This window comes from Protopterus annectens, chromosome 7.part1 (genome assembly GCF_019279795.1).
Source record: "Protopterus annectens isolate FY-2018-M chromosome 7.part1, PAN1.0, whole genome shotgun sequence".
Taxonomy (NCBI): Eukaryota; Metazoa; Chordata; order Ceratodontiformes; family Protopteridae; genus Protopterus; species Protopterus annectens.
In genome coordinates this window covers 83,808,504-83,822,357 of record NC_056740.1, presented here as the reverse complement: position 1 = coordinate 83,822,357, position 13,854 = coordinate 83,808,504, and the positions used below count along the sequence as shown (strand labels likewise).

At 38.2% G+C, this 13,854-nt stretch overlaps 1 protein-coding gene across 1 annotated transcript in view; it reads right to left on the bottom strand.

The window, feature by feature from the left end:
* The window catches only part of THSD4 (thrombospondin type 1 domain containing 4), a 1,382,388-nt gene that overhangs the window by 336,857 nt on the left and 1,031,677 nt on the right, over window positions 1-13,854 (bottom strand). Inside the window, exon 5 of the mRNA XM_044078569.1 lies at window positions 13,167-13,394. Coding sequence (XP_043934504.1) covers window positions 13,167-13,394 — 228 coding nt within the window. The remainder of the gene's footprint in view (window positions 1-13,166; window positions 13,395-13,854) is intronic.

Sequence of the window (13,854 nt, the reverse complement as noted above, 5' to 3'; positions counted from 1 at the left end):
CTCAGTATATTGATGCAATGATGGCCTTAATACATGTCTGATTAGCACGTTGGGCCATCTGCTGCACTTAATGTGGTGCTGCACTAGTGATCAACACTTGTCTATAAATCCCAGCCTATGTGTGCATTCTCACCTGCTCATGCTTTTAAATATTTACCGTATTCCTAGTAAACAATGTGGCACAGGCAAACAGTTTAGTAACAGCTAAGTGTTAAATCACTGAATGAAAAGTGATGGAATTAATAACAAGCCCACAACACAGACAATATTAAAAAGAAAAGAAATCCAGGGGAATTTTACATTAAACACCATTAATGCTTAAGTACACTTTGCTATTGCATATTGTGCCTTGTGTCCTTTCACTGAATATTTTTCACCACAGTACATTTCAGCTCAGTTTGTTGTGGAAGCTAGTTGTGTACTTCTATTTTTTCACTATTCCTCACTTTAGTATGACTGTGGGGGGGTTTTATATGTGAAGTGAATGTGGATGCCGCATTGGAGGTGTAGTGGAGGTTGTACTCTTCAAAAAAAAAGATTCTCCGTGTTTCTAATAATTAAAATGAACCAGAACATGAGTCATTGCCGTATGTTTTGATCGAACAAAGGGAGATGAATGATTTAGGTTTCAGTGAATCCTGAACTAATTATTAATGCTAATCTGAACCTCTAAATTCAAAAACTAAAGGACACACTTTACTATCATGGGCCAGTGTTTTACACATGTAAATTCATTTACTACATATGACACATTTAAGAAAAAGTATTACATTTGTTAACCACAGACAGTTTTATTTCTCATATAAATGTAGTTAACTCAACCATACTCCCATGAAAAAACGCAGTGAACTATCAATACCTGTATTTTCTTGATCATATTACATCATAAGAAGGGAAAGCTGAAGGACTCTGTAAATAAATATGTAGTAATAAATGAGTGGGCTTGCAATTAACAGATATTTCCATAAGCCTAGAATGTTGTGAGGCATGACAGCAACGGACAAATGCCTTTCAGTCCTAAGTACATTATGCCATCTTCTTCACTGTAGCACCAAGCAAGTACATCTACATTAAAAAAAACTGCAGTCACTTTTAACATATTTAACATGTCCCTGAAAGCCAGCTAACTTAATATGTTATTTTAAACTCATTTCATAATGCCCTTTAATGTTAACTTCCTCTTCCTTCTTCCTTCCCACACCTGCCTAATAACTCAGCTACATGTACTCAACTGGTCTATTTGTTCCTTAAGGAAAGGAGCCAGGCATCCCAAGTCTATCTTAGAGCCCTACGGCCAATTCATTCCTGACCAGTAAGCCCTAAAGGCACATTCTTTTCCCTAGTGGTGAGAGATGGGTGGTATACAGTGGGCCACCTGCAAGTCAAGATGCCTAAGCCATCATGGCATCTGTAAACAGGTGATGCAACCAGCCACCACTAGGTGTATCTAGTGCTCTAAGCCAAGCAGCCTTCTGTCCTTCCACCATGATATGTGAGCTGTCACCTGCTGCTTGAGCTCACGCTCCACCACCAGGTACCTCAGATACCCATGGCACTAAATAAACACAGATTATCTAAACCATAGTCAGTGCTTCATCCTTCTAAATCACTGAGTTGGTTCTAGGTTTTTTTTCTTAAACAAGTTTATTATAACATCATGGAATAAGTACTCCCTCCAAAACAATACATTAGCTTGTGTCAAAAAATCAATTTTAAGTACAGAATTTCTCCTGGTTTATCAGAGTTTTGAAAAAAAACAGTATTCAGCAATTATCTTTGTTACTAGATGGTTATGTGTAGTATGCAAATAGCCTCCCAAGTTTACAGTATAAATCTTAGGTCAGACAAAAAATATAAATAGTCTAAAGTCCACAAATAACTGCTTACATGCTTAACCTGACACTGATTTATCTAAAGTGTTCAATTGCATCTTCTTTGCTGAATTTATTACTGTTGTTTTTGGCCTGTTTAAATTTTAAGTGTTATTCTAAGCCTCTTAGTATCGGTTTAAGCACTTGGGCTTTAGGCCTACCCCTTAGCTCTCCCTGGCATCTCTTCCTCACCTAGGAAAACAATTTGTGAGAGATGCAATTACATAAAGAAGCTAGAGCCTATGCTCTCTCCCTCACAAGCTACTGCATCTGGCACTGAGAAAGTTGTCAACACAATCACTACACCTCAAACACCACCCACAACTATACAACACACAGCCACATATGCAGAGGTCCTCAACAAAAGCAAACCCAAACAAAGGAGACGTCAGAGGCAAAAACACATGAGAACTCCACAACCCTCCACACCACATACTATGCATAGTAGAAACACCAGTGTCTCACAAACACTAAGGCATAACCATAAACCCAACATACTAGTCATAGGAGACTCCATTATGAAACACACAGATGTGCCTCTCACTAGGCTGGATAAGGAGAGAGTCACAGTTAGTTAGATGCTAGAATCCACCATATCACACACAAACTCAAGTCTCTGAACAGCAGGTACTGTTATAACTCTGTCATAGTCTATTTTGGTGTGAACGACTTGAGGCGTAACTCCCTGGACTATATGAAGAGAGACATGATTGAGCTCACTGATTATGTGTCCCAGACAGGTATGTCCCTAGCCTTAAGCAGCATTCTACCATTGCCCAGAATGATGCCTCAATACAAACCGAAATGATTGACTAACAATTGGCTTAGTTTCTGGTGTCATTCTTGGGGGATCCAGTACCTGACAGCCTGTGATGATATGATCAACAGTTCACAATGCTTTGCTAGAGATGGCCTGCATCTGTCTCACTTGGGCTTCAGGCTTCTGTCAAAGGCCCTTGCCTCCCCATAGTGCCTTTTTTAGGAAAAGTCATGAGGTCAATACTACCAACATAAAAATTTCAACAAAACACAAATTAAAGGAGATGCTGCTAAACACTAGGAATCTAAACATGAAACTGCACTCATTGCAAGCATTCTTAGCCTTGGAAGATACTGACATCTGCCCAGTCACAGAAACCTTGTTCAAAGCTGTGGAGACCACCTCATCCTTCCCTGGTTACTCAACCTATCACACATTCAGACCCTAAACTGTGGGCAGCAAAGACAAAGGAGGTGGATTTTCAATAACTATTAATGACACACACACCTCCAGGCTGGACAAACAGTATGACAAAGAGGAGACACTCCAGGTGCAGTTAACCATTGACAAGACCCCTATTCAAATTATAGCTAGCTACAGGCCCCCAGATTTGACTCATGATGCACACTCCACCTATCTAGATCTCTTAAAATCTATCAAGATTCAACCCTTTACCCTGATCCTGGGTGACTTTAATTACCCAACCATAGATTGGAAAAACTACTCATGCCAGAACAGAAATGCCCAGAGATTCCTCAATTTTATCAATGCAAATGCCTTGGTACAGCTAGTCGATACCTCCACAAGAGGTGGTAATATCTTGAACTTGGTATTAACCAACATGAGTAACCACTGCAGCACCCCTACAGTATCATCCTCCCTGGTAAGATTTGATCATAAAGCTGACTCTTTCAAAGTCACCATCTCCCCTGACCGCCTCTTTACCTAGGGTCAAACAAAAAAACTTCTCCAAAGCTGAATACAACCTCCTGAGCGATGGTATAAACAGCTTCACAGCCCCCTCCCCCATTGTAGGAACTGGCACCAATGTCCAAATCTACGCCAATGTACTATATGAGCATTTATATAGATGCATTAAATCAGGAATACCTGAAGGACAAAATCATCCTTCGTAATGAAGAGTAAACCTGTCTGGTGTACATCTGCAATAAATAAACTATATAACCAAAGGAAACAAATTACTGTCCAGGACCAAGAAGGAAGAGGTGCCCAACTGGAAGCAATCTCTCCTTACCCTGAACAAGCAATTAAGAGCACTAGTGAAATCCTCTAAAGCCAACTTCGTGTCCAAATTGGCCACATCTACTACAGACAAGCATAAGGCCTTCTTCACATATGTCTGAAATCTCAAAGGAAGCACGCAGGTCTGTTTAGAACTGGTGACCAAGGACACCACATGCACAAATGCTTTAGATATAGCCAATCAACTGGCTGACAGATTCAGTGAAAACTTATCCCCTTTGCCCTCCCCATCAGAAAATCTGGACATCCCCAGTACCTGCCCCCACCCCTTATCTCTAGGGAACAGGTAATCACTGCCCTCTCAAAGGCAAAAAATACAGCCTCTATGGGACCCAATAACATCCCTGGCTGCAGCCTACATTAACTCAGGCATGAACTTCCAGCACCATTATGCACCCTATTCAACCAAAGCCTGACTACCGGCTTTGTCCCAGCCGAGTGGAGGACAGCCACCATCATCCCTTTACACAAAGATGGAGCGTCCACTGATTGGGGAAATTATAGACCCCTTAGCCTAACTAGCCTGATCTGCAAGGCCTTGGAATGGATTATCATGGACCTCATTAACAGGGACTTTGGCAACCTCCAAACACTCGACCTCACACAGTATGGCTTTGTCAAGGGGTCATCAGGTCTGGTAAATCTGTTCGACTCCTTTCAGACAGTCACCAAAGCCATGGACGAGGGGAAGATGGTGCACACCACCTACCTTGACCTGGCCAAAGCCTTCAACACTATTCCCCACTCGAGCATATTAGATAAACTCTCTGAACTAGACATCAATCCATATGTTACCAGATGGGTAGAAAACTGGCTCACTGACAGAACCCACCTAATCAAAATAGGGGAAGCCAACTCAAGCAGTTGACCCATAATGAGTGAAGTACCCCAGGGATCTGTCTTGGGACCTCTGTGGTTCAGGATATACTTCTCTGAGGTGCAGGTCAAAAGCAGTGGACTATGGCTGACCAAGTTTGCAGATGACTGCAAGCTGGGCGCAGTCATCAATTCCCCAAGTGATGTGGACATCCTCCAAGAGGGTCTCAGCCAAGCAAATGACTGGTGCCAGAAGCATGGCCTCAAGCTAAATACCAAAAATTGCATCATCCTCATCATCCCCTTTGGGGAGAATGACATCCCCACATACTATCACATTAAAAATAATGCTCTAAGTACACAATCAGTAGTGAGGGATTTGGGTACCGAAGTTGATAGCAACCTGATGTTTGATCACCATGTTGCTTCCGTTGTATGGAAAGCTTTCTACATGGCCCACCTCATAAGTAAGAGTATCTAATCCAGGGACAAAGAGGTCATAACATCCCTGTATTCTTCCCTTATAAGCCCAATTATTGGGTACAACTCCCCCTTCGGTATGTACCTCGCAAAGCACATGCAGCAGCTGGAAAGACCACAGAGGTTTCTCACCAGGAGAAGCCAGGGCCTCAAACATTTACCCTACATAGATAGGCTAAAAGCCCTATCCCTCTACTCAGTTTCATACAGACTTCTCAGGGGTGACCTCTGTTTGGCATATAAAGCAATCTCAGACCCCACCTTGATGAGACTGCTGCATATATGCAAGTCAAGCTCCACTCAAGCAACCTGTACGCATGACCTCAACCTAGTCTGTGATGTCAACAGGAGATGTTGGCAGGACAGATTTGTGTCCCAGAGACTTCCCATCTGTGGAATAAGCTCCCTCTCCAAGTCAAGCAGAGTACCTTATTATCCCTTTTTAAGTGCAACCTGGATAATAGGATGGGAAGCAGAAAATACACCCTTAGAATTCCACCTGTCCCTGCTGGACAGGGGCTTTGGGTGCTGACTTGACTAAACATGGGCTAATCTCTTGGCTAGGCTTACAAGGGCCTCAGGGCCAATAGCCTATTAACCTCCTATGATGCTATGATCCTATATCTATATCTATCTATCTATCTATCTATCTATCTATCTATCTACCTATATTTATCTATCTATAAATATCTATCTGTCTCTATCTATCCAGATAGATAGACAGACAGATAAATATTTATTTATTTATTATTTTATTTATTTTACATTTGTTTACTGGGAAAGTCCGACTGGACATGGGTCCTTTTTCACCGGAGGTCCAGGAAGAAAAGCTCCTAATACAGCTTGTAACTTTTCATCTGTCAGTTTTGTTTACATCAGTAATTTTAAATACATAGTTGCAGTAAACGGTAGATTGATAATCATTAACATTGCAACAGGTAGATATGTTTACATAAAGTATATAAGTTCTGACAAACTATTTATACATGTGTTTTAAAATTGTGAAAAATGACATACTTATTATAACAAGCAGGTTTGCAGGACTTCAAAGCTAAGGAGGTTAATATGAAAGGGGTGTGAGGGGTTAATGAGAGTAGGGAAGAGAGAGATAGTAGGTACATTAGTGGGGGGGGGGTAAAGTACTGAGAGAGAGGGAGTGTAGTGAGCTGAGAGGGAGGGTGTTGGAAGTGAGCAGAAGGAAGTAAAGGATTAACCAGGATTGTCACATTTGTAGAGCCAGGTTGTAGTGGGTGGATTATGAGGCTAAGGATGTAATAGAGATTGGGAAGTGCGGGTAGAAAATAGAGTTATTAAGATTTGGGTATAGAAGGGACAGGATACATTGGTGAGAGTAACAAAGTGCTAAGAGAGACGGGATTGGTGATAGAGCAGTAGAATATATAAGAGATTAGTCATGGCTGTCATAGTTACAGAGCCATGATTGTTGTAGCTGGGATTCTAAGGTCTTTTTGAAGGTGGCAATAGAAGATATAGATATATGTATGTATATCTATCTATATATGTCTATCTAATCTATCTATATCTCTATATATAGGTGTAACTCAAAAGGAAGAATGCACATTTGGTAGCAAGTTTTTTTTGGGGGGGGGGTAATGTACAAATGAGTGAATGCATGTTTGTGCAAATCACTTATGGTTGAATTTAGTTTTATGTAGTGCAGGTAAGCAAGAGTGCAAAGGAAGTTTAATTTTTGAATGTGAAAGTGGTAGTTGTGAAAATGCACAATATTGCTTTATAGTAGTTGTGAAAATGCAAGTGTTTGCGGGTTAGGCTTTTAGTAAAGTTAGGTAAGGGGATATATATTGTGCATGTTTTGTGTTGTATGTGTGTTGTGTGTCCTTCTGCCTTGTGTAATGGTGCTGTTAGGGAAAGGGTTTTTAATAATGTATTGTGTAGGGTTGGGGCAGGAGTAGAGTTTGCGTTATGGTTAAGGTTAGCACAAATGACTAAGGTAGGCATGAGGGTTTTTCATTAGTACCTGAAGTACAAACAAGACAAATAAGTAGAAGGAAGGCATCTTCAGCATAGTCCTGTTTCCATGGAAGAGAATAAGAGAATGAAATAATGAAATAAGAGGATGAAACCAGATGGAACAGTGTAACTTTGAAGCATTCAAAAACACAGTCAGCCCCTTTGGGCATTCCAGCTGCTGATGCATTGAGGCTAACTGGAGTTGTAAAGAAAAACTTCCTATTGATTCTCAGAGATGAGAAATGAAAACCAAATTGTTGATGAATTCAAAGTAAGGTAAACATGAGAATACAATTACTCTAATCAGTTATGAAATGGTACCACTTTAATCTCCTTCCTGAATAATGTGATTATCCTGTGCCTTACTTGATGTGACACATTGGTGATAATGTTAATAACTAGTCACTTTTTATTCTATAGATCTCACTGCAGATATCTGATATATCTGGTATAGAATGTCAAACCAGTCAATCGTGACTTTGCTGAGCTTTGTACTTAGAGTGCAGTTGTAAATAAATCACTTTACTTTGTGATGGTGGACAGAAAGGTCTGATGTTCTTTTATATGCATGTAAATATAGTGCAACTATTCAAATTTACAGTGCCATTTCAAAGTACTTAATCTCAACAGCCCAGTGTTAAAGCAGTCTGTGTTAACATGAGGATAGGACATGAAAAAAACAAATATTGAATTATTTATTCCCAAACTGGATTAAAGGCATTGACAATACACAAAACTGCCCCTACAAATGACTTTGACTACAAATATTTCATTTTCATATGCATTAACAGTAAGATTATATTCTGTTCTTTTACAAATTAAATCAATATTCAGTTAATATACTTAACACCTATAGTTTTAAAAAAATAATTCAGCATGTCTTGAATAAAAGTTGTATAGTCAATGGTTTGACTTGAGTTTCATTCACAGGATGGGAAATTTTAGCAAAATAAAACAGGATACTATGAAAGCAAAAGAAGAAAATGCCTGTCTCCTAATTAAGATTCACATTCAGAAATTCTCTGATCAAAAGGTTCATTCCATATATATGAAAAAAATACCAAAACTCAAAGCTCAGCAAACATTTAACAAACCGAAGTATGTATATATGTATAAATATATATATATATATATATATATCTATATATCTATATATATATATATATATATATATATATATATATATATATATATATATATCATTTGTTAACCGGGTTAGTCCAGCTGGGCTTGTGGCCCATTTTCAGTGGAGACCCGAGGAGAAAAGCTCCAAGAAACAATACAGTTTACAGAAAAATGACACTATATACATTCATAGTATGTTAAGAAATTGGTAATACGATAATAATAAAAATTCAACCAGCAAAATGCACACTTGTAGTTATATCTATCCAACGTTTATAGACTAGAGATTTATTTACATATTTACAACAAGAGTTTGGTCAATTAAAAAGAGAGTAAAGTAGGGAATTATCTGCTGATAGAGGGAATATATTGTTGATAGTGAGGTTACAGACATGGTTCCCAAGCAGAGGACAGGAGTTAGGCTGGGGCTTGACAAGGACAGATTTTGGTATTAAGAAGATGATGTTTGAGTTTTTCTTTAAAGTGAGATGGGTGAATGGTGGAACATATGTCTCTAGGAAGTTTGTTCCACATTTGGGCGATGGAGTATTTATATAAATAGTTTGCCTACTGCTTTTTTAGGTTGGTAGGTGTGTAGTAGTTGCTGATTGGAAGCATGGAAAATGCGAGAAGATGTGTAGATAGAGATGAAGGAAGAGAGAGCGGGGCAAGATGAAGGCTTGTAGAGAATGAAGTGTAGCATTGGAAGTTGTGATAGCAGCAATAAATTGGGGAATTCAAGCCAGAGGAGGGATGAAAGGGCTAGGCAGTGATGTGTATTGTAAGTAGAGTTTGTGATGAATCTGGCTATCTTGTGGTAAGTTTGTTGGAGTTTGTTAAAGGTTGCTGTTTGAATGCTGGTGAACACAGGGGCAGCATAAAGAAGGGAGGGGAGGAGGAGAGCATGTCCAAGGGAGAGTCTAGCATTTGGAGTTAGAAATTTTTTGTTACGATAAAGTAGACCTAGTTTCTGGTTTGTCTTTTTTACGCTTTGGAGAAGGTGCATATTAAATTTTAGTTCATCATCAATGATGACTCCAAGAAGTTTTGTGTGAGCTTCAGGTTTAATAGTTGCATTATTAGAGGAAGTGATAGAAAAGGAGGATTTGTGGTGAGAAGGAGAGCGGGGGAGAAATAGTAATAGTTTGGTCTTTTTAGGGTTGAGAATGAGTAGGTTACTGGTTAGCCACTGTTCGGTAGACAAAAAGGTATGTTGAGTGAGTGCATGGAGTTCAGAGATGTTGTCTGAGATGGAGTTGAGAGTGGAATATATATGAGTACATATACATATACACAGTATATATACATATGCACAATATACAGGGGGACAAATAGGGACAGATTTTAAATATTGCCCTTACAAACTTAGAAAGTTGATAGAATAATAGGTTTTACATTATCATGACTTTTTCAAAGGATGTGGAGTCTTAAACTCAAAAGTTTGTCATTATTTAATGACTTCAATCCTCAGCTATTGCCAGAAAGGGACAGATTTTAGGGACACACACCAAAAATATGAGACAAAAATTTGGACATTCTCCAAAACCTGTACAGTTGAGAGGTATGATATGCATACGCTTATATATATATATATATATATATATATATATATATATATATATATATATATATATTATTTTATATGACATTTGTTTACCGGGATGGTCCAACTGGGCATAGCCCTTTTTCAGTGGCGACCCGGGGAGAAAATCTCCAGTTAAATCATAAGCATAAAAAATGTAACAGTAAAAATACATGAAAAGAATTTACAAGAATATTACAATATAACATCAGTAAGAATAAAATGTTATAATATATATAAATATATATATAAAAAATATATGTTGTTTTTTTTTCCTGCAGCAACACATTCACCTGCACTCTACATGTAAGGAACTATCTCCATATGACCTGAAATTAATATAACTCATTCAGAAATTATATACCCTAGGCCTTGAATGAAAGGGAATGCCCTTTCTCCAAGATGGCTCTTCTGCTAAATTAGAAACAATGTAAAACTTTCAGATTAATTTTCTTCCTTGAGCTTGTAGCAGTCTACCTGATTGTAAAGATGTTATCTGAAGCATTTTAAATACTACTAAAGGTAATAGAACAGGTTATTTGTTTTAATTTTTGCTTGGTGACATACAATATACAAAACTGCAGAAAGGAACATATTTTAGACATGTCATACTGCCCTAGTTAAGAACTATTGAAATAATTTTCAGAAGCAATAAGACATGCTCAGGTGCCAATGTTCCTGATCACTACAATTGCTTTTACAGTCACTGCACAAAAATAATTTCCTACTGTATCATTTTATTTAAAGCCTGATAAAACCAAGCCTCCAGACTGCAAAAGAATACATTCAACATCAGGTTCCCATTGCCTATTAAAGATGTAAACTATGTTTTTCAGTACTTTAAAATCAGTTTTATTTCTAAGGCATACTAATTATAAGTCATTGTTATACTAGCTTACATGATAATTATATACATCCTTAGTCACAAAAATACAATGTCATGGCAAAATATGTTGCTGATCTCCTTCATATGCCCGCTTTGGAAAGAAAAAAAATCTATTGTCAAGGGCTACCACTGTCTACCAGTCCAAGCACAGTATTCCCCAAGCACAACTTGAGAAGCAGTAGCTTTGGTTAACACTGGGCTCATGAGGTAATGGAATAGGAACAAGCTTGTTGCAGGAAATGTAGCTGGGAAACATACAGAACAACTTCAAAATTACCACAAACAGACAAAGACAAAAACAAAAACAAAACTTACTGAAACGAAAGACAGAGCAATACCTGAAACATCATGAACCATGTATCCTTACCATGGTTCAAAAGATGCCATAAGATGCAAAACAACCTACCAATCACAATACCAGGTAATGATCATGTGTGGCAAAGACAAAATATGTAACAAAGGAGGGACAGAGGTAAACAGACTCACAGGGAAGACTCGGTGAAGTCCACTGACATAGAATAATGACTGCAGCAGACAGAAAAAATGCAGTCAGAAGAGGTAATGGATGTGTGCATAATGACCACACAGATGTGTGGTAGCAAATATCTCACTCATGAGGATGTCTTACTTTGCACTGTAGATATTGGAACATGCCACACTATGATGTCATAACATGTACCAAAGCATGCAGTTAACAAGGTAATGGATAATAAGCCCTGTTATGTATGATACAGAGTATGCAGCATTAATGTACTTCAGTCCAGTCCTAGTGGAGAACAGTCACTGCCTTCCTATATGACTTTCCTGAGATGCCTCAGTCATATGTTGACACTGTAGCAACAACAGGAGTAGACTGAAAATATCATCCAAGTTTTCAGTGTGGGACGCATCCTCCATAAATGGATATGAGGTACACCACATATGATGGGAGCAGTAGAAGACTTGGCAACACAGTGTTACTGTTTGTGAGTGCTTCTGGAAATTCAAAATGGCAAATCTAATGTATTTTTTAAGAACATGTAAGGCACATTCTCAGTATTCATGGGCAGCTATCACTACCATACTCTGTAATATGAGAAAGTGAATCAAATGCTGCATTACTCTGGTAGAGGATACAAATGTTTCATGATATACTGCATGGCCATCTGCTTAAATTCTCCTCCCACCTTGATGCACCAAAGAAAGCATGCAGCTCTTATTTACATGCTTGTCATATCTCTGCTGTACACAGTCATAATAAATGTGCAGTTTGTGACAACATGCTTCAATGCAAGATTTATGGTACCTCCATGTTTTGCAAATCACGAGACATTACAGACGGTGAATGAAACTGGCATTTGAGTTAAAAGTGACTGGATGATGCACTCTGCATATATGCTGGAATATTAAGGACACATACCTAGAGGTATTATCTGTGACTAAGTACTTCTTCAGTCACATATTGTCCACTTCAGTGAAGGTGAACATAAAGTAAAGTGGTCACAGTTGTTCTTACCATAATTTTATATACATGCAGGCAGTTCCGTGGATAGATGGAGCTGTAGTTCTATCAGGTCATTTGTCAGAATTCACCTGCTGTGTCTTTGTTTAGACATCATATCACTCCTGTTTTTCACTGTATTTGCATAGCTGCAAGACCTGCCTCTGTATGAGGCAATACTTTACATGGTATTGCCATGCTAATGTCTTTAGTCTAATGCATATTGTCTCAGTACCTTGGTAATGCTATATAAATATATTTAGAGCAATAAGTACATTCAGTTGTACTGATTATATTCATCATGCTAGTACTTAGCTATAGCATTAGAGTAACCTCTTTACTTCCACTATATCTTCATGTCTCAGGTTCTTTCCCTGTAACATATGCAAATGGATTGCTGCAGAAATCCTGTGCACCTGTGACAGCAGAATTGCACCTTCTGCAATGATTGCTTGTTGCTGAGTTCTATAAGCTACTTTAGATGTTGCTGCTAAGCTGGACATCATCTTATTAGGGGGACTTTTAGTGCCATACTAGACAGGCATACATGTGCTGTTACCACACACATCTATGTCTGACACGCCTTGCATGTAGAAATTTTGTTTTCTCTTGGTTTGGTTCTGTATTCCTCTCCTATATAGACATTTGGCATATTCATCTTATGTTTCTCATATTTGCCATCTGCATTTAACAGTCCACTTAATAGTCCATGGACTTTTGCAGCCTAAGATACACTTAGTAACTGTATTGTTGTTAAGTAAAACTCCAGCAGCAATGGCATATCTGTTTACTTTCATGTCGATGACCTGAAAAACAATATATTGCTGGACCAGGACTGCATTGTTAAAGGCATCTCTGCAACTCTCATTTGAAAGATTACTACAGATTAGTAAGTGAAGGCAGCTACTTACCTCTGCCACATGTAGCTGTGCACTGTGTTTTCCCAACCTGCTTCCAGTTGTGTTCTAGATTTCTCCTTGGAGGCTGCCCTATAGGTACCTGGTTGTCTGGAAATCCATCTGGAATAGGCTTAGTAGGATGTCCTATAAATGAGCCAGCCTGGGTATCAGCAATGTCAAAATTTTCATTGTCGGTGTTACTACTGTCTGTTACTCCTAATTGACCATTCAGAGGGTCTCCTAAACAATAAAAAAAAATACACAGGTGCTTCTGTTATTTGTTTTGTCTGTGTAGCACTGAATGAACTGGAAACATTACATAAATATTTATGTACTAATAACTGCAAATTATGAAGCTTTTAAAGATTTTTTCAATACAGTAAGAAAGGTCAGTTAGCTTCATTCTGCTGTTACTATACAGAATGGTGAAATTGATATTTATTTATAATATAAAATTAATTTAAAAGAAAAGCTATACACCATATGAGGTACTGTATACTGTTCTGGGAAGATTATAAACAATTATAAATCATGCCTCTAAAAAGCTACTCAATGAAATTAAAAAAAAAAATAGCAGCACAATTACTACATAATGACATTTTTGCCACAGTTTCAAAATGGAGGGTAAACATGAAAGACAATTTCAAATTTCTCCTTACTTTACTGTTGCTAAAACCACCACCACCTTTACAACTAATTA